Source organism: Pogona vitticeps, chromosome 3 (assembly GCF_051106095.1).
Source record: "Pogona vitticeps strain Pit_001003342236 chromosome 3, PviZW2.1, whole genome shotgun sequence".
Lineage (NCBI taxonomy): Eukaryota > Metazoa > Chordata > Lepidosauria > Squamata > Agamidae > Pogona > Pogona vitticeps.
The window spans coordinates 6,407,356-6,433,266 of NC_135785.1; the positions used below are offsets into that span (position 1 = coordinate 6,407,356).

At 45.4% G+C, this 25,911-nt stretch overlaps 1 protein-coding gene across 3 annotated transcripts in view; it reads left to right on the forward strand.

The window, feature by feature from the left end:
* Positions 1-9,945: 9,945 nt before the first annotated feature.
* Positions 9,946-25,911, forward strand: part of EIF2B5 (eukaryotic translation initiation factor 2B subunit epsilon) — a 35,450-nt gene continuing 19,484 nt past the window's right edge. The window contains exons 1-9 of one of the 3 annotated variants that reach the window (XM_072996302.2): positions 9,946-10,164; positions 16,309-16,433; positions 16,826-17,011; positions 17,134-17,311; positions 19,594-19,674; positions 20,143-20,220; positions 20,683-20,995; positions 23,290-23,435; positions 24,386-24,527. In XM_072996302.2, coding sequence (XP_072852403.2) covers positions 10,006-10,164; positions 16,309-16,433; positions 16,826-17,011; positions 17,134-17,311; positions 19,594-19,674; positions 20,143-20,220; positions 20,683-20,995; positions 23,290-23,435; positions 24,386-24,527 — 1,408 coding nt within the window. In that variant the 5' untranslated portion in view covers positions 9,946-10,005. Of the gene's footprint in view, positions 10,165-16,308; positions 16,434-16,825; positions 17,012-17,093; positions 17,312-19,593; positions 19,675-20,142; positions 20,221-20,682; positions 20,996-23,289; positions 23,436-24,385; positions 24,528-25,911 lie in introns of those variants that run through there. The other 2 variants (XM_072996305.2, XM_072996303.2) reach the window with 2 other exon arrangements.

Here is a 25,911-nt window from a genome sequence, read left to right on the forward strand (position 1 = left end):
TCAATATCTTAGTTACTGGGGGAAAGGAACTAATGATACTGAAACAAGTAATTGTAACTTTTTCCAAACATGATACAAGGCAAGTGTGCCTGTCGCCTGCACCACCCATATTTCTCCCACAAGTTTCCTTCCGATTGAGCCATTCTGCCAGCACATCTCCACCGGTGGAACATCAGCCTGTTCTAGTAGAGAGCATCTTGTATTTCTGCCACTGTATCTGCCAAGGCAGCACACGCAGCATAGCCAGCATGAATCTAGTATCCCTTCCACTGGTGAATTTTAGAGGTCTGAAATCTTCATTAATCTTTCTCATGTTTGTCTACGTATCCCTCTAAAAAGCTCAAACAGGGAAAACTCAGCCTTCTTCCTTCTTGCTTTATCCTCACTACAGCCTAGTGAGGCGGGTTAGGGCCAAAGTCATCCACTGACTTTCACGATCAAGGCAGGATTTGAACCCAGACCTTCCACATCCTCCTCCAGAACTCTAACTACTACATCAGAAGGGCTCAACGTGGACTTCATTTCACAATGAAGCTCTGTGTTTTTCAATTCTCACACCTGCTGCCCCATCCAGTTGTTACAGTAAAAAAATAAGTACAGTGGTGCCTCGCACAACGAATGCCTCACACAACGATGAATTCACACAACGATGGCTTTTTCTGAAAAATGTGCCGCCTCACACAACGATGTTTCCTATGGGGAATTTTCGCACAACGATTTTGGGACCATGCTTCACACAACGATTGCGTTTTGGGTCCCCTGTTTCACTGAACGATGTTTGCAAAAAAGAGCAGGAAAGGTGGCTGTTAACAGTTTTAAATGCTTGGGATCATTGAAGCACCTTCTAATACGGGTGCACACCTGATTTGGCTTTGATCTGAGTCTTCGTTAATTTATGGTGAATATTTTTGTGCCCCATAGGAAACAATGGAGCTGTCAGATTTTGACAGCTGTCAAAAGTTGGTGGGGGAAAAAATTCAGCAAAAATTAACGAAAAGTGAGATCAAAGCCAAATTAAGTTTGCACCCGTTTTAGAAGGTGCAGAAGGTATTCCAAGCATTTAAAACTGTTTTTGACCCTTTTATGACACACTTAAATTTGCAAAAATTGACTTCGCTAAACCATTAAAATGCATTGGAAAGGCTGCAATGCATTTGAATGGAGGAAACATTGTTTCACACAACGATGTTTCCTATGGGGATTTTCGCTTAAGGACGGCAATCCGTTCCAATTGGAACGGATTAACCGGTTTTCAATGCATTCCTATGGGAAATGGTGTTTCACAGAACGATGTTTCACACAACGTTGATTTTTTTGGAACCAATTAACATCGTTGTGCGAGGCACCACTGTAAATCAAAATCAAAACCCTTCCTGCAGGTAAAGCATGCTAGTAGATGTTGCTGCAGCTTAGAAAATGGAGCAGTCAGAGCTGATAACTGTGTTCGGAAAAACAAACTGATCTTTGTATATTCCGCTTGCATGCCAAACCTCTCCACTGAATAAATAAAATGTTGTTTGTATTTGAAGGATGAGGGTTGGATGAGAGCCTGCCGAAGCGCATGCGATGCTCCTAAGTGTCAGGGCCAAACGGATGTATTTGCATCAGTGCCGGGAACCTTCAGGAAGGAGCTTTAGATTGTTCTTATCTGGGCAACTTGCTTTTCAAGTTTACTTGCAAAAGCATTGACCAAGATAAGGCAGGAAGGCTGCAGGTTTGCTTGGAGTCCTTGCAATTCTCAGCTTTGGCTTTTTAGATGTTTTACTGGGGAATGGCAGCAGGAAAGAGACATGTTCCTGTGCCTTTCTTCTGTGCTTCCCAGGGGTGTCTGGTTGCCCCCCCTCCCCGTGCAAACAGAATGCTGGATCCTATAGTTCTCCAGTCTAATCCAGCTTCAGGTTCTTCTTAAACTTTATTCTGTTGGCTAATTTCTATATGTCAGGGTGTGAATACACAGCGAGAAAAATGGAAAAACATCCACTATGAAGTAGCTTCGGCCAAATTCACAAGAATCAGCAGAGGGGAGGAAATAAACCTTGTTTGCAGCTTGTTAACTGTGTGATGCACTTAGTCACAAGGGACGTGGTGGCGCTGCAGGTTAAACCGCAGAAGCATCTGTGCTGCAAGGTCGGAAGACCAGCCATGGTAAGAGCCAATCCACGGGACGGAGGGAGCTCCCGTCGCTTGTCCCAGCTCCTGCCAACCTAGCTGTTCAAAAGCATGCAAATGCGAGTAGATAAATAGGTACCACCACAGTGGGAAGGTCACGGTGTTCTGTGTCTAGTTGTGCTGGCCACGTGACCACGGAAATGGTCTTCGGACAAACGCTGGCTCTATGGCTTGGAAACGGGGATAAGCACCGCCCCCTAGAGTCGGACACGACTGGACTCAATGTCAAGGGGAACCTTTACCTTTACCTAACTGTATGAATCCTCTTGTTCTTGTTACTCAGGTCCTATACTGAAGACATCTATACATCAGAACAAAAAAGCCACTGCACCCTGAGAGAAAAAGCTTTCACTTTTCTCCTAAATCTTGGTTCATTCCTCTTTCCAAGGGAGAAGGATTTTCCTTCTCCCTACTGAACCCTTCTGGGATTCCCCATCTGGGATGTAGGAGGAGGTTTTGTTGAACCAGCACAAACAAATTCTTCTGGATTACGTAGATACTGTATAACATTATATTTGCTGTGTCAGTCACATTTTGATTTGCTGCCCTAGCGTTGGAACTGTAGGCCTCCTTGGAAAAGTCAGGGCTGGCGGGAGTTCAGGTGGTGCTAGATAATACTTCAAGCAATTGCTAATTTTATAGGTCTTGATTTTGCACACCACAGATATTTCACTTAAAGAGTGAATTCAGTTTGTTCAGGGATCATATCTATCCAGATGGTTTTAGTGAGAGTGGAATCATAGTCTCCTGAGCACTTGGTTTGGTTTTAACGAATGTTATCATTTTCTTCATGGAATGCTGCTGTTCTGATTTCTAATTGAAAATGTTTCATCCTTTTTAAACTTAACGAAAGGTATTCACAATTTCTCTTTCTTTGGGATAAACTTAAATAAATGTTTGACTTACAATTGTACCTGTAAGTGGCTTCGTGTTATTTCTAGTTATGCCCTCTGTGGTGAAACTGAGGACCTGGGGAATATGAAATATGGAAATCAGTTGCTGGACATGTCAATGCCTTTGTGAGTGCCTTGGAGGCTCACCAAATAGGCAGAGGCCAGGGTGTAAAGGGACAATTCACACCTTCAACTTACCTCCTGTTACTGAACACTTTAAAGAATGTACTGAGAGAGAAGGCCCTTCGTCAGCACCTAGTTTATTCTTCAGAAATGCTGGCATTTCAAGAGTTTTGCCTTCTGACAGAAGACCAACAACACGGGAAAGGCTATCCTTTTGCAAGGGAGAACCAGAGTGTGAAAGCAGCCACAAAGTAGACCCTGCAGTTAGGCAGCTCTGCTAATAGCTCAGCTAGTTTCGTGTGACATCATTGCTGTGCAACCTAGCGTGCAACGTATCTCATCATGGCCAGTAGCTGAGGGCTTGTGCTACCTTGCACAGGCATGGGTTATAAATGCAGGGGAAGCCCACTGGTTTGAGGAAGACTTCCCATAATTTGGGCTGCCCCATTAAGAAGCTGGCCAGGTAGGGCCACATTGCTTTGCAGACTTAAAGCCCCCAGAATCTGTTATCCTGCATAGTATGTGGGGAGGGGGTGTCGGGAAGTAGGGGCAGGCTTCTGATCATTTTACACCCCCACCATCAACTAATTTCAAGAAAGCTCCGAACAGCCATGTTGGCACTTTCCAAAAAGCCTTTTTAATCCCACAGGTGGGTGAATCGCGTGCCTCCATGAAACCTACGAGCAGAACAGGCGCCGAAAAACAGCGTCCTGCTCACGTTCCCCAGCAAGGGGTCTCCAGAGGGTAAACTTTTTCAGCTCCTGGAGGGGACAGGAGCTCAACCGTGCTTGATCGCTGAGACAGACGGATGCCAGAGCTCACACAGCTTTGAAACTGGGAGGCTTAACGGATATCTGCAAGTTGTAGCAGCAAAAGAATTGCACTCTGTTTATGCTCAAAGGCAGAATCTTATACGGCAGAACTACAAAAGTGAAAATATGTGCTAAGGGATGCCCAGCCAGCCTCTTGCCTATAAGTCCAGAGAAACCTCACACCAGCCGTGTCTCTTTATCATGTTGCAAAGAAGCTTATTCCTTGCATGCTGCCACCCAGGTACCTAGTTCGCGTCTCTTGCTGAGATGCCAGAAACTGGAGACAGCGCCATAGGGCTTGCCTGCAGCTGTGGGTGCGGAAAGTCACCCAGACCTTTGTCTCAAAACCATGGTGGTTCCCCCCCTCCTTCTTCCAGGAAGCTCCTGCAGCATTCAGCTTCCTGTTGCCATGGAGGAGCGATGCCTTCCATTCATTTTTCCCCCATTCATCTGCTTCCCACAATTGGCCGACGGCCGAAGGCAACTTGTTCCAGCGGATGCTCTCGTATTATATTCCTGTTCGAGGAAAATCAAAGAGAGGGAAGTGAGGAAGGGAAGAGTGAAGAATTCTGAAGACCCTTGGAAAACAAATATTTAAATACTGTACTGTACTAAGTTGTCAAAGGATAAGATGTTCATGCCATCGGTTAGAAATCAATGTATATAAGCAACATTGTGTTTCCCTCCCATTAGATTCAAACAATTCTGGCAGAGAGTGAACAGATCACCACCAGGCTCCAATGCAATTCTCAGGGCCAGATTCTCTTCCTCAATAGCATGCTGGACGCCTTTCGACCTGAAGGGCCCATCTTCCAGCGTCATATCTTTTAGCCTTTTGTTTCTGTCCATGGAGTGTTCCTGGCAAATATCCTGGAGTGGCATTGCCAGTTCCTGCTCCAGGTGGATAAGAACTTTAGTCAGAACTCTCCACTATGTCCTGTCCGTCTTGGGTATCCCTGCACAGCATAGCCCATCGCTTCTCTGAGTTACTCAAGCCCCTTCACCACCACAAGGCAGCAATCTGTGAAAGGGAGATTAGGACGCCCTTATCTGTCTTCCTGGTGGTCCATGTTAGGCATGCCCTAATGCTTGCGTGAGAAAATATTTTCAGCATTCTTTCATCTTGCGAGTAGAGGGTTATTGGATGGAGGACTTTGCCCACAAGGAAGCCTTTACTCTTGAGGAGTCTTTTAAGGTGACTTTTCCTTCAAGAACAGTCTCCCCCACAAGCTTACCAACGTTTTCAGTCACTTCTGCTATCTCTGGCTGAGAGGTGATTCAGGCTGTAGTGTTTCCTTACCTATTGGGGCGAGATACTCCCTCAGGCTGAGGTATCCGCATCTCCTAGCCCACGCTCCGTGAGGGTCATAGGGCTCCCTGAGGGACCCTGGCCCATTTTAATAACAACACATTCGAAAGGGGCCACAGCCTGGCCACAGGTCTTCACACACCATGCTTCGTTATGCAACTTATATAACTCTGATTCAGCCTATATTTCTTTCCTGCTGTCTTTATGTCTGTGGCCAAAAAGATCCACTGAGAACATCTCCCCATCACAGCACTGTGTGTGATCCTTGTGTCCAGCTCCCGGTGAGCAATCTGGCTTCCACGTTTTGGATCCACCGAAGTTTCCAGAAACTTCCCAGTTCCCAGAAGTTTCCTTTCCAGAGATGTGTCATCAATCTGTGTCAGAGAGCCTCCTAATGCAGGAATTGTAGGGACAAGCTGGTACAGGGCAGTTGTGCATTACAGAATTAGGGAAATTATTTATTTATTTATTTATTTATTTATTTATTTATTTATTTATTTATTTATTTATTTATTTATTTATTTAGTTATTTAGTTATTTAGTTATTTATTTAGTTAGTTAGTTAGTTAGTTAGTTAGTTAGTTAGTTAGTTATTGTGTTTATACCTCGCCTATCTAGTCATTTCGACCACTCTAGGCGGCTTACAACATAAAGGATAACAAGTTCAAGAAAAATTTGTAACAATTAATTAAATGATTCTGCAAGATGGGAAAAATACAAAATAATTCAAATAAAGAGAAAAAGAATAAAAAAGGAAAGAGGACAGGGATTAACTGGAAGGGAAGGCCTGCCTATACATCCACATTTTTAGTTGGTTCTTAAAAGTACCCAGTGAGGGTGCAGCGCGAATCTCCGGAGGTAGATTATTCCAAATTAACTTCCTCGTACCATCCTTCCCATTTGGGCTCATGCAGAGCAAAGAATAACAGAGATATAACAAAACTTCCGAGAGGATTTGCTGACTGCTGGCCATGTAGAAATGATGATCTGCCTACAGGTCTTGTCCTGCAAAAATCAGGCACATCCACTCCCTGGCAACTTTAATTTCCCCTGCATGGTGAAAGCAAAGGCAACATCCTCTGTGTGCCTTGTAATAACACACTGCAGGATAAAATCCAGATCCTGTGAAACAACTCTGTGTGGGTCCTGCCCCCTACTGACTACTTTCTGTCAGGATCCAGCCTTTGGCTCGCGTTTCTATTCTCCAGGGACGGACGGAGATGAAGTAACGACTGGTTCTGCATTGCTGAGCAAATCGCCTGAGACATCAATACCCCGGAGTTACAGTACTCTCAGGTTAGGGCATTAAGCCCCACGGAAGTCGTATCTGAATATGCCCACCGAGCATGAGGCTGCAAGAGCTGTTTTCTGAGGGGGAAAAGGGAGCAGTTATCTACTTAGAAAAGGAAAATACTATCTGAATTCCCCCCCCCCAGATGTTGCTATCCTGGCTCTAACCGCTGCTACCCCGTGGGTGTGCCGCTGTTTTGATCCCAGGCAAGGTCCTTTTCAACCACGCGCTGTACCCAAAGGGGTTCACATCGCTCGGTGGTCAGAGATTAGAGATTGGGGGTTCAATTCCCCCTTGGTGCCTCCTTGACAACCGGCGGGCGCCCACGATCGATTCCACAGGGTCCCTTCCAACTCTGCAACAACAACAACAACAACAACCCTGTGGTTGTTCCTTTTCTTTCTTTCTTTCTTTCTTTCTTTCTTTCTTTCTTTCTTTCTTTCTTTCTTTCTTTCTTTATTTATTTATTTATTTATTTATTTCTCTCCTCCCCCTCCCTCCCTCCTTTCTTTCTTTTTCTTTCTTTTTCTTTCTTTCTTTTTCTCTTTCTTTTTCTTTCTTTCTTTTTCTCTCTCTCTCTTTCTCTGTCTCTCTCTTTCTTTGGAGCTAGTCATGGTGGTTGAGTGATTTTAGGAGCTGTCACCCAGCAAACCAACCGATCCCCTTTCTCTTCCAAATTCAGGGAACCACACGCGCTGATGGTACTGTTAGAATTAGGTGTGTGTTTAGTCGTTTAGTCGTGTCCGACTCTTCGTGACCCCATGGACCAGAGCACGCCAGGCCCTCCTGTCTTCTACTGCCTCCCGGAGTTGTGTCAGGTTCATGTTGGTTGCTTCGCAGACACTGTCCAGCCATCTCATCCTTGGTCGTCCCCTTCTCCTCTTGCCATCACACTTTCCCAACATCAGGGTCTTTTCCAGGGAGTCTTTTCTTCTCATGAGATGGCCAAAGTACTGGAGCCTCAGCTTCAGGATCTGTCCTTCAAGTGAGCATTCAGGGTTGATTTTCTTTAGAACTGATAGGTTTGTTCTCCTTGCAGTCCAGGGGATTCTCAAGAGCCTCCTCCAGCACCACAATTCAAAGGCATCAATTCTTCGGCGGTCTGCTTTCTTTATGGTCCAGCTCTCACTTCCATACATCACGACAGGAAAAACCATAGCTTTGACTATTCGGACTTTTGTTGGCAAGGTGATGTCTCTGCTTTTCAAGATGCTGTCCAGATTTGTCATTGCTTTCCTCCCAAGAAGAAGGCGCCTTTTAATTTCAGGGCTGCTGTCTCCATCTGCAGTGATCATGGAGCCCAGGAAGATAAAATTTGACACTGCCTCCATATCTTCCCCTTCTATTTCCCAGGAGGTGATGGGACCAGTGGCCATGATCTTAGTTTTTTTGATGTTGAGTTTCAGACCGTTTTTTGCACTCTCCTCTTTCACTCTCATTACAAGGTTCTTTAATTCCTCCTCACTTTCTGCCATCAGAGTGGTATCATCTGCATATCGGAGGTTGTTGATATTTCTTCCGGCAATCTTAATTCCGGCTTGGGTTTCTTCCAGTCCAGCCTTCCGCATGATGTATTCTGCATATAAGTTAAATAAGCTGGGGGACAATATACAGCCTTGCCGTACTCCTTTCCCAATTTTGAACCACTCAGTTGTTCCACGACCAGTTCTAACTGTTGCTTCCTGTCCCACATATAGGTTTCTCAGGAGACAGATAAAGTGGTCAGGCACTCCCATTTCTTTAAGAACTTGCCATAGTTTGCTGTGGTCCACACAGTCAAAGGCTTTCGCATAGTCAATGAAGCAGAAGTAGATATTTTTCTGGAACTCTCTGGCTTTCTCCATAATCCAGCGCAAGTTAGCAATTTGGTCTCGAGTTCCTCTGCCTCTTCGGAATCCAGCTTGTACTTCTGGGAGTTCTCGGTCCACATACTGCTGAAGCCTACCTTGTAGGATTTTGAGCATAACCTTGCTAGCGTGCGAAATGAGTGCAATTGTACGGTAGTTGGAGCATTCTTTGGCACTGCCTTTCTTTGGGATTGGGATGTAGACTGATCTTTTCCAATCCTTTGGCCACTGTTGAGTTTTCCAAACTTGCTGGCATATTGAATGTAGCACCTTAACAGCATCATCTTTCAAGATTTTAAATAGTTCAACTGGAATGCCATCACCTCCACTGGCCTTGTTGTTAGCCAGGCTTTCTAAGGCCCACTTGACTTCGCTCTCCAGGATGTCTGGCTCAAGGTCAGCAACTACATTGTCTGGGTTGTCCGGGATATCCAAATCTTTCTGATATAATTCCTCTGTGTATTCTTGCCACCTCTTCTTGACGTCTTCTGCTTCTGTTAGGTCCCTCCCATTTTTGTCTTTTATCATGTTCATCTTTGCGCAAAATGTTCCTCTAATATGTCCAATTTTCCTGAACAGATCTCTGGTCTTTCCTTTTCTGTTATCTTCCTCTATTTCTTTGCATTGTTCATTTAAGAAGGCCCTCTTGTCTCTCCTTGCTATTCTTTGGAAGTCTGAATTCAAGTTTCTGTAACTTTCCCTATCTCCCCTGCATTTTGCTTCCCTTCTCCTCTCTGCTATTTCTAAGGCCTCGTTGGACAGCCACTTTGCTTTCTTGCATTTCCTTTTCTTTGGGATGGTTTTCGTTGCTGCCTCCTGGACAATGTTACGAGCCTCTATCCAAAGTTCTTCAGGCACTCTGTCCACCAAATCTAGTTCCTTAAATCTGTTCTTTACTTCCACTGTGTATTCATAAGGGATTTGGTTTAGATTATACCTGAGTGGCCCAGTGGTTTTTCCTAATCTCTTCAGTCTAAGCTTGAATTTTGCTATGAGAAGCTGATGATCAGAACCGCAGTCAGCTCCAGGTCTTGTTTTTGCTGACTGTATAGAGCTTCTCCATCTTTGGCTGCAGAGAATATAATCAATCTGATTTCGATATTGCCCATTTAGGTAGCAATTAGTATTTCATCCAGCGTTTCCTTTCGCACCTCCCCGCCCGCTCGCCCTTTATCAGTCTGGCGAAGTGGACTCAGTCCAGGAAAGCTCGTATTAAAAGGCCATTGTGAGTCTTTTAAGGTGCCACCACTTTTTGTCTGTGTTGTTTTGTGTTGTTTCTTTGGATTTTGCCACACAGGCGTATGTCAGGGGGCCCGGACATTAAGCGCCTCCCAGCCTTTGAAACACGCGGGGACTTCGCGAGCCGCGAGCGCATGCGCGCGCCTTTCCCGTCTGCCGCCGCCGCCGCCGCCCGAGGGCTTCGCGTTCCGCCGGCGTTTTGTCCCCTCCGCGCCCCCGTCTCTTCCTGCGCTCTCTCTGTTTCCCCCCCCCCGGCCAGCGGAAGCGGAAGCGGAAGAGGCGAGCCCCGAGAGGGAGCGCGTGAAGGCGGCCGAGCGTTGTCATGGCGGCTCGAGGCGGCTCTGGGAAGCGTGGCGGGGCCGGAGCTGGAGCTTCTCGAGGGCCCGACCCGCAAGAGGAGCCTCCGCCTCCGCTCCAGGCGGTGCTGGTGGCCGACAGCTTCAACCGACGCTTCTTCCCGATCTCCAAGGACCGGCCTCGGGTGAGCGAAGGCGGGGAAGGCCGTGGACGGAGGGAGAGCCCGGCCGCCGCGGGGACGGGCTCCTCGGGAGGCGGGAGTCCCTCTCGGCCCTCTTTCCGGAGACTGCCTCCTCAGGTCCCCTCGCGAGCCGGGCTGTTTTTTTTTTGGGGGGGGGGCGTGCGCGACGCTTCGTTTGCCAAACCGGCCACACAGATCGCCTTGCCGTCTTCAGGGACCGCCGGGCCTCCCCCTCAGGGCCTTTGTTGCCCGATGCCAGCTGTTCTCCAAGCACTCGAGCCGGAGGCCTGTCTTTTCTTTGCCTGATTTTTATTTTTACCTCCCTTTCGTTCACCCACACTGGAGAAACTGGGCTTTAATTGGTTGGGTGGGGGGAGTGTCGTTGCATGGAAAGCACTTTGAAGCACCCCTGCAGTGGCCTTTCCTGTCATCGACAGTAAACACGTGCTTTGTTTACTTATGCAACTCTTATGGGGAAAAATAAAAGTTAAAAAAAATTAAAAGAACTGGTAAAGGAGACAAAAACGTGGTGGCAACTTATATTTGTTTAATGGGAGTTTTTGTGGACAAGAATAATCTTGGTACGGTAGAGCTGGAAAGGACCCTGTGGGATCATCCAGTCCAGCCCCTGCCAAGGAGGCCCAGTTGTGGGAATCGAACTCCCAACCTTTGGATACACTGAGCCATCCAGACAAGCCCACTTCCTCAGACATAAGGTGGAAAGATACAGCATGGGCAATATTTATACATGGCATTAAAATAAGAGAGACCAAAATACACAGATTGTGGTTGGTTGGTAGGAAAGTCATTGGGTGTTTAAGGTTGTGATGACAACCCCTTGAATGTGCAAGTTTCTCATAGAAGCTTGTGCTGCAAGTGATATGAGAATCTCTGTCATAAAATATCAATGGTAGAATAACATGTTAATTATACTAGCTTATTTATTTAATATAAGTAAGGGTAATTTATTTAAAACATTTTTGAGGGTTATTTATTTAAATTATTTTTACCTTGCCTTTCTCCTAAAGAAAGAAATCAAGGCAGTTTTAAAATTTGGGCATCCAGGCTCAGAGATGAATCCAGGAGCACACCCCAGATGTTGGCAGAATATTATGTTGATGCAGTTTCAACCTCCCTTTTTTTCCCAGCCACCTTCTACTCCTCAGTTCATTGCCCACTGTACTAATCACTTTTAGATACTCACTTTTAGTTTCTTGATTTCAGGAACTTTTTCTCAGTCTGTCTGGCAAGGGTTTTATTCTGGTCTCTTAGATCTCTGTGATTTGAATCCCTACTTATGCTTCTGTTATTAGAAGCTGGGGCACTGCGATTCGGACACTTTTCTACTCCAATTTATTCATAAAAGTAGCATGCCTTTGCTGTGCTTCACAGAAGGTTTTGCTTTTTCACTACCCCTTACGTCCTTTAGCATAAGAAAACTCTTCACTGGGCAAGCTGGCTTAGATATCGTCAGTTTGACAGTGTTCAATCTGTAGCCCAGCATCTCACAAAGAGGGGCACTTTGCTCTTGGTAATTGTCCCAAGGGAAACAAGAATGAGAAGGGTTTTTTTTTTTTTGCATTACTGCATTTCAGCGCCCACCTTCTTGTTTATGGTTGGGATGACTTGAGACCCCCACCATAAAGAACAGATCCCTGTCCAGCTATACACTATGTAGACAGTTGACTGAAAAAAAAAAAAGAGCTACAGTATTTTCATATCCTTGAGAAAGGATGTTTAAAATTTCAGCTGGGAGTAGGGTTGCTTTGTTTCTAACTTGTTTCGCTCCTATAGTTATGGCATTTTTGCATGTCAGGACAATGTGAAACAGGAAATTCTGGGTTGTGGCCATTTGCTCCACTTAATTACAGTACTGTGTATGTATCTGTGAAGTCAGAACTAGTAGCTAGCTAAATTTGGAAGGGTCTCAAGTCATTAGGCAGCTATATATACAAAGGAGATGTTCCAGAGGGTTGTTTTTTTTTTAATGCCTTGTTGTGTCAGTAAGATTCTGAAGATGTTTCTCTCGTATCCCAACTAAACATTCTGTCACATTCTGGGCTGTATTTGTCACAACTACCAGCTTTCTCCTCAGCTTGGGCATTTAGAATGCCAGATCAAAATGTCTAAATTACTGCTAAGTCAGTTTTCCAGATCTGTGGGGTACTATTTAGAAAGGGGGGCAATCTGAAGTTAGGAAATGTTATTTATGTGGAGTTCCCACCCAATGCATCTTTACACAATCTTGTCAAATACTTCAACTAGCAAGGTACAGGGTTAAAGAGACCTGCAGAGAGATGATCACATATAGAAGCATTTTACTCTTGCCTGTATTCCATTCTGTTTCTTTCCTGTCTAATAATGTAGTTCAGGACTCCATTTGCCATTGCTTCGTGTTCTCTTACTGCAGAGATGCATTCGGGATGTTCAATTTCTAGTCTCCCTTTGTGCTCCACATGCAGCACCATACACATGTTGTGTTCCTACTTAATGCTGGTAGTTTTGAGAAACAAAACGATAGCTGAGGTCCGAGGTCTTTGGAAGAAAGCCTGATATCTGGAATGGTTTTGCTGTGTTTTCTTACAAGCCGATAAAAGTTGCCAGTTTTTCAATAGTTTCCAGAGGGTGGGAGAGAGACAGCGAAGTGAAGGTGAGAAGTTTGTCTATTACTCAGTCTGCTAAATTCCGTGCTTGGCAGGGAGGAAAGAGGTGAAGTGGGCTTCCTCCCTATTCTAGGATAAACTCAATTCCTCGTCCCAGCTGGACCAGACTCTCCATAAGTCAAGACCTTTGTGTGAGTCCCACTGATACAGTGGGTGTACTCAGCTAGGAAATACAGTAGCCATGAGATTTAATCCCATGATTCTATAGTAGTGTAATTGGGACAGTAATTTATATCCTCAAACAGTACATCTTCCACTGAAATTACTGGTGTATGTGGCAGACAAGTCACCCTTTGATCCTGCTCTGTATAGGGAGAATATATGTGTATTCTGTATCATTTGTTGTACTGTATATAAACAGGTTTTACTGGATAGTCTTTTGAAGCGGAGTTAATTGTTAGCAAGCTTTCCCTGTTTGTACTCAGCAAAAGCTCCTTATTAAAACCAGACATCCTGGTTAGAGATCAGGAGAAGACTGACACAAGAAAGGGGGCTTTCCCCCCCTCATTGTTGACCATTTCTTCTGGGAAGATGGAGAATTCATTGATGTCACCAAAAGACAAAGTCTTCCTGGTGATTGCTTCTAAGGGATGTTTTTTTTAAAAGTAACACATGGGACTCATTCTAACAGGTTACTTTTAAGTAACAATGGCTGAAATCCTGTTGCTTAGTATAGAAGAGTAAGCCCATCGAAGCAGTGGGAATTTGGTAACACAACACCTCCAGTAGTCCCACTGATCCAAATAGGTGTACTCTAGTTGTGACTTACTACACTAAAGGTAGTAGTCAGCACTTTGAATTTTTCTAAGACCTTCACTAGAAATCTGACAGTTCATTGACAGTGATGCTATATTAAGGACATGCATTTCCAGAAAGCACAGTGGGTTTCAATATAGATCATTTAAACCAGAGACGTAATGTAGAAGTGGGTTGTGTATTTTAGCCCTGCAATTCCTCTTGCATCTTGAAACTTTGTGGTAAGGATTTCCCTCAGACCAGCAGTTAATATTTTGCATTGAGGAAAAAATTAAACAAGTGCATGTTTAATAAAGACACATTTTGCACCAGTATTTTGGGCACTGTTGAATTTGTGCATATAAGAACTCCTGTGCTATGTGCCAAGGAGCAGTGGTTTGTGAGGATGTGGCTAGATGTCAAGGACACACACTCCATATGAAGGAAGATGATTCTAAGGCCTGAGTTATGTTGTGTAACATTAAGGAGATTCAGAAGTTTTGGTCCATTCCTTTCAATTAAATACCGTAAAGAGCCTCACTGTATTTCTAGGGGCCTGTGCCCACACATGAACCCAGCAAGTGGTGCACCCCAAAGAACAGCAGTAGGAATTTTTCCTTTACATGTCAAGAACAGACTGAAACGTACGAATTTGCTAATGAGTAGGCTGACTTGCTAGTTAGTTTATGTATATTAATGATATGAATGGGTTTTACAGTATGGAAAGAAAATTACAGTATCTGTAAGGGAAGCCTGTGACTGTACTCAGTACCAGCAAGTAGTTTTGAAGGTATCTGCTGTTTCAACTTGTTTGTGTAGGAATTTAGCTTTAAATACAGTGGTGCCTCGCATAGCGAGGTTAATCCATTCCATATTAACCTTCGCTATGCTGAAGCATCGTTGAACGGATCAAAAAAAACCCATTGGAACGCATTAAACATTGTTTAATGAGTTCCAAATGAGCCAAATACTCACCGTTCAGCGAAGCTTCGTAATGGCCGGCAGCCATTTTCGCGCCCTCGCCTCGCTTAACGAGGGCGCGAAAACGCTGCGCGCGGCCATTTTGGGCCATTTCCGGGCTTCCGGCGGCCAAAATGACCGCCGAACAGCTGATCGGCGGGCTTCGTTTTGCGAAGATCGGTAAGCGAAACGCTTACCGGTTTTCGCAAAGCGAATTTAGCCCTATTCAAAAAACGTTAAGCGATCGCATTAGCGATCCGAAAAAACGGATCGCTATGCAATTTCATCGTTATGCGGTGCGCTTGTTAAGCGAGGCACCACTGTATTGTCTTTGAATGGTGTATTTAAGCCGCCTTGGATCCTTTTTAAGGAGAAAGGTGGGGGTAAAATTATTTTGAATAATAGTTTGTCTGAAATTTGAGGTTGCGATTTGAAGAGAGGAACATACAAGTGGTGCCCCGCATAGCGAGGTTAATCCGTTCCGGATTAACCTTCGCTATGGGAAAACATCGTAAAACGGATCAAAAACCCCAATTGGAACGTTCCAAATGGGCCCAAAACTCACCGTTCTCTGATGCTTTCCCTTGTTCCGGCGGCCATCTTGGGTGTACCGGTGGCCATTTTGAGCGTCCCGGCGGCCATCTTGGGTGTACTGGTGCCCTTTTTTTGTTCTGGCAGCCATCTTGGGTGTACCAGTGGCCATTTTTTTGTTCCGGTGGTCATCTTGGGTGTTCTGGTGGCCATTTTTTGTTCCAGCGGCCATCTTGGGTGTACCAGCGGCCATTTTTTTGTTCCGGCGGCTATCTTGGGTGCACCGGCACCCTTTTTTTGTGTTCCGGCGGCCATTTTGGAGCCGCAGAACAGCTGTTCCCCCATTGTAATGCGAGCGTGCCCTCCCATTAGCGATGGGGAAATCCGCATCACAATGCGGATTCATCGTTCAACAGTGCACTCGTTATACGAGGCACCACTTGTATTAGCATTGCTTGACAGTTATTTAAATTGTTAGGGCCAGCATGATCTTGCAGTGTTTAGTCAGTAGGGCTGCCAGCTAAACTGTTAAGCCATTTAATCAGTGGGAAGATAATGAAAAATTACTGATAGCTCCTTTAAAGCTCCTTGTTGTTCTGTGTACGGCCTGAAATTGGCCAACCTATTGATTAGGAGTTGAAGGTGTGCTCTTTCTTTGGATGTAGTATATGAAAAAGTAAAGGAAATAATTTTAACCACTGTGCCACGAGGCTCATTCAGATGAAGATGTGGTAATAGATTACTCAGTTTAAATTGTCAGAAAGTAAATTGAAATGTAATAAAAATGATGTAAATATGCAGATTAGAATAAGAATACTTCTTCATATCTCTTTACTGTTCCTCTCTCCCAGAAATGTTTATATCCATTTCCAAAATGTATTTACCAGAACTGGCCACTAGAGGGCGCTGGAGACCATGCCATGTGTAGTTTTCTATCCTTCTACATTTTTCAGCATCTGCAGGGGTGTGTGTGTGTGTGTGTGTGTGTGTGTGTGTGTGTGTGTGTGTGAGAGAGAGAGAGAGAGAGAGAGAGAGAGAGAGAGAGAGAGAGAGAGAGAGAGAGAGAGAGAGAGAGAGTTTGCAACCAAACCCCTGTGGATACCCTACTGTAAATGCTAACACGGACTTCATGTCATGGGTTGTTCAGCTTTTCTTCTTTGCATTTGACACAAATTGAATGTGTCCTATTTGACAACAGAACTGCACAGTAGCGTGTTTTTATATTTAATTTCGGTGGACTTTTTCTTTGTTTCCCTAGGCTCTGATTCCTCTGGCAAATGTGGCCATGATTGATTACACCCTGGAGTTCTTAACTGCAACTGGTGTGGAGGAAACCTTTGTCTTTTGTTGTTGGAAGTCTTCAGAAATCAAGGAACATTTACTGTAAGGGACAGGCGAGCTTTCTGGTTGATCTAAGAAACTGACATCTTCTTTGTTTCTCTCTGTTTGTGCCTTGCGCAACAACAGCGTTCTTACTGATGAAGGATGTATTGTTTCTGTATGTTAAAGATCCCCCCCCCATCCCCGGTGCCATATTTGAGCTGGCACAAGACTTTGAGGTTGCCTGTGAGGTACCAGGGAACCTTAGTCCATATTCTGTGTTTGCTTCCTGCCTGTCTGTGGTTGTGTTGATACTATTAGGAGCCTTTAATGTATAGTGTAGTTTTCTTTCTTATATTTGTGTTTCTTAAAAAGGCCAACAGGAAGGCGCTTTCTAGTGTCCACCCTCTACAGATGTTCCCAGATGTTCCTTTCTGTCTGTGTCCCATTGCCAGGAAATCTAAGTGGTGCCATCCCAATTCTCCAAATACAGTGCGGTTTGTGACCTCCGACCTCTACCGCTCGCTCGGCGACGTGCTCCGGGACGTTGACGCCAAGACGCTTGTTCGTTCTGATTTCATCCTGGTCTCCGGAGATGTTGTGTCCAATATTAATGTTTCCACAGCCTTACAGGAACACAGGTGGGTGTTTTTGAGGACGTTGCACGGACCTTGCTTGGTGATGACCGTTTCCAGCTGGTGGGATGCCTCATTTCATTTAAAGGTCCTCTTTGCCCTCCTTTCCCCTGCCCTTTCCCATACAGGTTACGGCGTAAGCTGGAGAAAAATGTGTCTGTGATGACGATGATCTTCAAAGAGTCCTCGCCGGGCCACCAAGCGAGGTGCCAAGAGGATGATGTTATCATTGCCATGGACGGTGCTACAAAACGGGTCCTACACTACCAGAGAACTCGAGGGCTGAAGCGCTTCCGGTTTCCCATGGTGTGTGAACAGGGGAGGAATGCAGCAGCCCGTCAGTTCCCTCCAGGTTTTAGTCTGATGAAGCTGTGATATTCCTTGTAGGATCTCCAGTTAGACAAGGATATGGGCTTTAAACCACAGAACCAGTGGTTCGTGGTGGTTTGGTTTTCAGCCAGACAGGTTTTGGTGGTTCCCAGGCCCGCCTTCTCTGGCAGTCGCCCACTCAGATACAGCGGCCCAGCTCCCCTGCCCCGCCTCCTCCAGATGCTGCCTGTGAGTGGGCGCCTGCCAGAGGAGGCGGGCCTGGGAACCACCAAACACCTGTTCGGCTGAAAAACGAACTGGCATGAATCGGGAGATCGAGCCCGTCTCTACTTCAAACAATGCATGTCTTTAGGGTTTTTTGTACTGGCTTTGAACATTTCACTCTCTTCGAGGCTTGGATTGCTCTCTGTACAATTGACCTAATACTGTTCAGCAGGGTTAGGAAGTAGTTCAGTTAGAAATATTTACTTACTCATTTATTTTATTTATATGCTGTGTTTCTCCTGGACTGGGACTCAAGGTAGCACACACCACCTCCCCCCCCCAAAAAAAGTGTGATTTGAATAGCCATCCTTCACTGATAGAATAGCCTCTTTTAGTTCCCTACTAAATGTCATCTTAATACATTTGAACAGGTGTTTTGTTTTATAGAATGCGGAGGCTTATTTGGTTTCAACAGAAGGGTTGATAGGTGAGAGTAATAGATATTCCAGTTCCCTATAGCCATTCGCAGCCTTGGGTACCCAGGTGTTCTTGAATTGCAGTTCCCAGAAACCTTTACCATCAGTTCTGTTGGCTGCGATTTCTCTCTTGCACGGGCGAGTGCGTGCCCACATGCCTGCCGTGCCACCATTTGCACATGTGCGGGCCCGCATGAGTGCGTGCCGCCATTTGCGCATGCGCACATGCGTGAATGGCACGGTGGTCATACAGGCAAGCTGGAGCGCACGTGCAGGCGCAAACAGGCAGCACAGGGGTGAATGCGCATGGGGGGGTGGCGGGGGAAGGTCTCTCTCACTGGCCCGGTCTGGCCCAGGCCAGGGACCTGGACCAGACCAGGGGTTGGGGATCGCTGCTATAAATGATACACAGGTTACATGTCTTATCTTCTGTTAACACTTCCCGTTATGTTTGAAGTTCGTTTTTGGAACCATTGGAATATCAATTCTTTAAAATCTTGTTTCACAGGTAGGAAATGGAGGTGGTCTCTCCCAAGCCCATATCTCAGTACAGTGGGACTGCCGTATCCATGGGTTTAGTACCTATGGTTTCACTTGTCCCTGCCTGAAAAAATAAAATAAAATAGACCCCAGAAATACATGTTCCCAAGGTGTATTATCAGGATTGGCCACTGGATTGAACCAGAGACTGTTGATAGGAATGCACACTTGTGGCATGATGTCTCAGAAGGAAGAAGCTTCAGGTAAAATGGAGAAGCAAAAGGGGAGGCAGCAGAAGCCTCCTTGCGAACAGGAGGGCAGGACACCCAGTCCTAGGGCAAGACTGTGCCAGGGCTCCCTCTCTCAACTATGCATGGACAGCAAAGAAACTGGACGTTAGTGCTTTGCTTATCTGCTGTTTCTGGCATCTGCAGGGTGGGCTTGGAAGTCCTGCCCCGCAGATACTGCGGTCCTGCCGTCCTCTTACTAGTTGAAGTAGCAGAATACTTCAGCGTTTTCAAGACTTCTTGCAATGTAACATTCTCCGATGACTTGTCATAGACAAAATGAAGTTACCATCACTTATAGAACTGTTAAACATCAAGTAGCCTGTTGAGATTTACTGAAAGGATTGTTCTAGTTAATTCCCTTTAAGTTACCTATATATAGTGCAGTCTCTGGTTCCATCTGGTGACCATTCCTGGTAATACGCTGTGGGAACATGTATTTCTGGGTTTAATTTTTTTTTAAATGGTAGACCGAATCCCCTTGTTTCCCTTCCTTTGTGGTGTTTGTGCCTACATTAAATGCTGCCACAGATGTTGCAGGGGGATTGAGTCAGTCTCGGGCAAGTGTCATGTGACTAGAGATGGGCACAAAGTGCCTCTGAGTGGGCACTCATCAGAGGAGGTGGGGCTTTGAAGCACCAGCCAGCTGTTAAGCCACTAAATAAATCAGCGGTTTATGCCCATCTCTGTGTGTGAGCACCTCAGTCTCTCGTCTTTGCGATGAAGGCTTCAAGCTGGCGTGGAGAGGGGTGGGTCTGGAAAAATCAGTCCAGGAGCTGACAGGGCTTCCGCTGTGCTCTTCCTTTTCTAGAGCTTGTTCCAGAGTAATATTGAAGAAGTGCAAATACGGCATGATCTGCTGGACTGCCACATCAGCATCTGCTCCCCTCAGGTAGGTTCTACAAAGCCAGCAGCCCCTGTCAGAAGCAGACCTTGTGTTCTTGTCCAGGAGAGGGGTGTGTGTCTGTGCTTGAGTTGTCTTTAATCTAAGTGATGTTACAGTGAAAAGTGGTGCCTTGATTTCCTTAGCCTTCCTCAGAGGCCAGACTCAACTACTAGCAAAGAAGCCAGGGCAAAAGAACGTCTGGCTTCTCCTCAGCTCAGTGGAATGGGTGAAATCATAACACTGAAATCACCTGTCAAGGACCTGCTGATGGGGCGAGGTTTCATTTGTTTTAGATTCCCAGGAGAGGGTCATCCCTGGATGTTCACTTATCTCAAAAAATCTTCGGGTGAGATTCTGATCTGTCTGCTGTTAGCTCAGAGAGTTAAGCCAGAGGCCCCCTTTGAAAGATGATTTGGTGCCTCGAGTTTTTCATCTCACTTGGTTGCCCTCCTGTTGCTTCTCCTTCCCTCCCAGGTGGCTGAACTCTTCACAGATAACTTTGATTATCAAACTCGGGATGATTTTGTGCGGGGCCTTCTGGTGAATGAAGAGGTAAGTCTGGAGAGGGGGGGTCCCCTGGGAGGAGGGACTGCTAGTGCAGCCGACACCATCGTCGATAATAATAATTGTTCCCGAAATAGCATGTGTCCTTTTCAGACAGAGTTCCAGCATGCAGTACACCAAATTTGGCATTATGCTGTGCACGTAGCGTATGTGTGGCTTTCTGTGTATGAAAATACTTTGTGTAGGATTTCTGTATTCTTACTAAATGATATACTTGTGCAGTCTTGCATTGAGTGTGGCATGTGATCCAGTTCTTGATTGATAAACCCACCCGTGGTAGCTTTATGCAAAAAAGCAGGGGCGGGATATATACACATTTCTTTGTACGGAAGGACAGAAACGCTAAGGAGAGACTTGAAATCCTCGAAAATCCAAATTGGATCTCAGTTTACCAGCAGAACCAGATGTTCGCTCAACGGGATTTCTCAGCCGTACCCTTTCGTTCTCCAGGTTCTGGGCAATCAGATCCACATGCACGTGACCTCAGAGGAATACGGTGTCCCGATATCAAACTTGTTGATGTATGAATCTGTGTCCTCTGACATCCTGCAACGCTGGGTCTATCCCATTACTCCGGAGAGGAACATCACTGATGAGAAGAGGCAAAACTGCACTCATTCCCGGCACAACATCTACCGGGGGGCGGAGGTGAGCCTGGGTCATGACAGCGCCCTCGAAGAGAACGTTCTCGTCGGACAGGGGACCTCGGTTGGCAGGAAATGCCGTATCACCAACAGCGTCATTGGCCCCAACTGCAAGATAGGTAAGACGAAGCCAGCTTGACAGGGGAGGCCTTCCCTGTTTTTGGTGGCTTGAAATAACAGGAAGTATGATCGCGTGAGGATTGGGGAAGCTGCAAATAGCCACCTGGGGAGAGATGAAGAGCAGAATAATCCCTACCTTGCGCAGCCGATGATTGGCTGTCGTGAGTAAAATGGGATAGAAACCAGAGAATGGGAGGACCCATTGGGTGATCTGCGTTGGAGGCTTGCACCAGATACAACGTTGACTGCATTGGCAGTATTGGTTGATTTACACTTGGTTTCCGGTCGCAAAGTCAGAAGGTGGGCTCCTGCTTGTTTCAAAGCAACAGGGGCCTCAGGAGCGGTTCCTAATCTCTGTGGAGCTCCTCACGGTGTCTCTCATAGTGTTACTCTTTCTCAGGTGGGCTTCTGTGTCTGGAATGAGCCCATGTGGAAGGAGAAGGCTGGTAGAAGGGGCTATGTTGAAATTAGTGTCTCCCCTTCCCAGTGCATCTTTTTCTCTAGAAACAGGCACTCCATTGTCACTATGGCCCTATCCTTCCTCAATTAATGTTTAAACCCGGAGCTGGCCCCATCGGGTTTTCCTCCATTGTGTAATTTCAGCTTCAGATTGAGGTTAGGAAAATTCCACCGATTCCATGGGTATTGTCCCATCTTGGAAGCTAAAGCTTGATTTCAGTTCAAGTATGATGTCTGTCTTTTTGAGTCTACTCTGCCTGAAGGGCCTGACCCTCTACAAACCTCTTGTGTTTGTTATGCTGCACTTCACAATAGATGCAAACCCTGGAAAAGAAGAAGTGGTTTAGGACCTTCAGGAGTTTATTGCTTCAGCACATAAGTCCTTGTGCGGGGATTGACTTTCCCGAATTTTCCCCAACATTGAAAGTTCCGCACAAGTTAATACCTCAAGACAAAAACAGACACAGAATATTTCCGAGAAGACTTGAGTGCATCTCATAATATCCCACTTAGGGCTCAGCATGTTTTCTAAGAGAATGGAGCGCTAATTCCAACCAGCGCAATTCCAGGGGTCTGGTCTATCTCCTCACTAAGCAGGTAGACAGAGTCTCTGTCATGCACCAAAGCACCACACTGTAACAAATCTGTGCTAAACAGTGCAGCGCTATGCCAGATATTACTATATTTTTAGATGAAATGCTTCAGCGAATTCACAGCCGTGAGTGTGGTGGAGCCATGTATAGTTTGATGGCAAAATAGAACAGCCTAGGTGCTCATTGCCCTGGGTTGGAGAGAAAAAGAGTCTTACATCTCTCAGATGACCCAATTCATCTCTTGGGCAGGATAATAAGACCTGCTGTTGCATGGAAGAGTGTCCTGTGTTTCTTTTTTCCACTGTTAATTGGAAGCTGCCTTGAGACTCACTTTGCAAGGATATGAATATTCCAAAGATGTAGGAGTCTCCCATTCAAATTTTAATTAGGCTTAATAATTTGAAACTGCAGAGCTGGAAGGGGACCCTCTGGATCATTGAGTCCAGCCCCTGTCAAGGAGGCACAGTAGGGAATCGAACTCCCAACCTCTGGCACCGTAGGCAGGTGCCTAGCCACTGAGCTATCCAGCAGTTCAATTTAACCATGGTCCAGCTTAAATCTCAAAATCAGCAAGGTGATTGTATTGTTGGTCAGAGTGTAGGTAATGTGGAGCTTCTCGTCTACAATAGCTGGGCAAGAGAAGGACAACAAATAAAAGTGATAGGAAATAGGATGGTCGGGTTAATGAACAAGAAAATAATCTGAGAGCTACGATGGTTCAAGGGATGACACCTGCCATTGTGTCCCCACAGCTGGATGATTCAGGACACTGTCTGTGCCATTGTTCCTGTATGTTTTTGCACCACTTGTATTTTAGCAAGAACAGAATACAGTGGACCCTCGACTTACGGAATTAATCCATATTGGAATGGTGGCTGCAGGTCGAAAAGTCTGTAGGTCAAGTCTCCATTGACCTACAATGCATTGAAAACCGATTAATCTGTAACCGGACATTTTTGTTCCATTTTTGTTTTTTTCTGGTCTGTAGGTCGATTCTCTGGCTGCAAGTCGAACCTAAATTTTGCGGCCAGAGAAGTCTGTAACTCGAAAAGTCTGTAAGTCGAGGGTCCACTGTAGAATCTGTAGCAGTAGAATAATTTTGACAGCCAAAATTCTGGACTTTGACACTGAACACCTAACAGGGATGGTTCCATTTAGCTTCTGCTACATTTGACTGTGTGTGCATGTATGTAGCGTAAGATGGCCATTCCATTTCGTGTGTTTTGGGCGGTGTTTGGCAGGTGACGAGGTAATTCTGGATCAGGCGTTTCTGTGGAACGGTGTCTGCATAGGAGATCGTGTGAAAATCCAGCGGTCGATAATTTGTGATGAGGCAGAGGTAAAGAAAGGGGTAACGTTGAGTCCTCGCTGCGTCCTCACTTCCCAGGTGAGTTTAAGGAGCTGCGGATGTTCAGCTCCTTTTTTTTTCTTGTTGTTGTTACGGTTCTGTGGGCAGAATGTTGGGCCTGTTTGTTAGCTCGTTAGTTTGTTTAATCAATGCAGGGTGCCTCGCTTGACGACAATAATGCGTTCCATTAAAATCGCTGTTAAGTGAAATCGTCATCAAGCGAAATTAAAAAACCTATTGAAATGCATTGAAAACCGTTCAAGTGCGTTCCAGTGGGCGATATACCTCACCGTGCAGCGAAGATCCTCCATAGGGCAGCCATCTTCTGGTGCCTGTATAGTGAGGAATCCGTCCTTAACACAGCAGGGAGCCATTTTGAAACCCGACGATCAGCTGTTTTTAGATTGTCGTAATGCGAAGAATTGGTTCCTGAAGCAGGGAACCGATCGTCGTGAAGTGAATTTTCCCCATAGGAACATCATTTTGTGATCGCAAAAAGCCATTGTAAAGCGGATTCGTCGTTTAATGAGGTAATCGTTAAGCGAGGCACCACTGTATACCGCCCATCTAGCCAGAGGCCACTTTCTCCCAAGATGCCTCTCTTCAAATGGAACTGTCCACTTGTGAAGTCCTTCAGCTGGTCACTTGACCCACCCTTGGTTGTCTGTAAAAACGGCGATGATAACACCCTGCCTTGTGGCATCAAGATTGCAAAATTGGTTTGAATATTAGGAATAACATGTACATGAATTAGAACGGTCACCTCTGTGGGACAGCGAGATGACTGTGACCAGAATGGAAGTTGTTGGTAACTTCCCTTTAACTCTTTGGATGGATTTGTTAACTCGGATCGTCTAGCCACCTGGGCTCATTGGGTATTTAGGGTATGAATTCTTGGTTTCTAAGATTTGTGGGTGTTCTTATCTTCCAGAGGAGCCAAAAGGACCAAGTGTTTCAGGTGTTAAATGGTGATATTACCTGGTTTCTAGGTGGTGGTGGGCCCTGATATCACCCTCCCGGAAGGTACGGTCATTTCCTTGCATCCTACCGATGAGGAGGAAGAGGATGACGACGACCAGTTTAGTGATGATTCTGGGGTGAACAAAGAGGAGAGCAAAGAGAGGCTAAAAGGTGAGAGAGTTAATTGGTCTGTATTTGCTGGAGAGCAAGAGCGCCACGCTCCCTTTTCAGGATCTGCTTTGTTTCGGCACAGTCTCAAGTCTGTTCTGTATTGAAGAATAGAAACAGTGACCTTGTTTGTGGGGATTTCAGCAAGCAGTTGAAGTGGTTCAGGATCACTGCAGGCAATGTGGTGCAGATTGTGGTGGGTGGCGGTAGAGGAACTTCCTTTGTTACAGAGTGATGCAGTCAATGGGTGCAGATACAGTCAACCCTCAACTTACAAACTTAATCCGTTCCGGAAGAAAGTTTGTCAGTCGAAAAGTTCGTAAGTCAAATCAGCATTTCCTATAGGAATGCATTGAAAACCAATTAATCCGTTCCGGCTGTTTTTGGTTCTTAGGTCAAGGGGCGGTTTGTAACTCGAATCATTAGTTCCCATAGGAACTAATGCAAAGCCGGTAAATCCATTCCTACCACTAGGGGCAGATTTTTTTCCTTTTAACTTAAGATGACTTAGGTTAAAAAAAAGGAAAGGAAAGAGGGAGGGAAGGAGGGACAAACACCTTTTCAACGGAACACCTTGAGAAAAGCACCTTTTCAGCCAAGACAAGCACCTTCTGGGAAAAACCAAGCGTCTTTCAGACAACAGATCACCTTGAAAAGCACCTTTTCAATCAAGACAAGCCAATACAAGCACCTTCTGGGGGAAAAGGGGGTAGCAAAGGAGGGAGGGAACACCTTTTAAAAATCCAAAAATCTAAAATTTAAAAAAAGCCAAAAAATAAAAATACAGTGCGTACAGCACTGTACCAGGCAATACCAGGCAGTGCCAGGCAGTCTGAAGACTGTCTCCCAATCCATTCTCAAAACGCTGGGAAGAGCGAAGAAGCAGACAGACACCCTCTTCACTGGCCAACGGTTAACTGAAAGTTCAAATCTCGCGCTTTCCCCACCTCCCGCGCGTTTATTTCGGTTCGTAACTCAAATCTAAGTTTGCAAGTCGAGTCAATATTTTTCTATCAGAGCGGTTTGTAAGTCGAAATGTTTGTATCTAGGGCCGTTTGTAAGTCGAGGGTTGACTGTAGTGGCTTCAGTCATCAGTTCCGTCCCGCATTTTAAAAATATAAATTATGTAATACCTTTTGGGATTAATATTACATTATTGCCTAAAAGCTAAAAAGTATTTTAAAGCACATTAAAAAAGGTAAAAGTTAACATGTTGATCATGCATTTGTGTCATGTTTATCCCTTCCTCATAAGTTTTCAATGAACATGAAAGTCACACAGAGTTAAAAAAAACCTAAAAACAGTAAATTGCATGCATTTAAAACAGTAAGAATTAAACAATGGTTATTGTAAGTTTTTTGGGCAGTTTGGCCATGTTCCAAAGGTT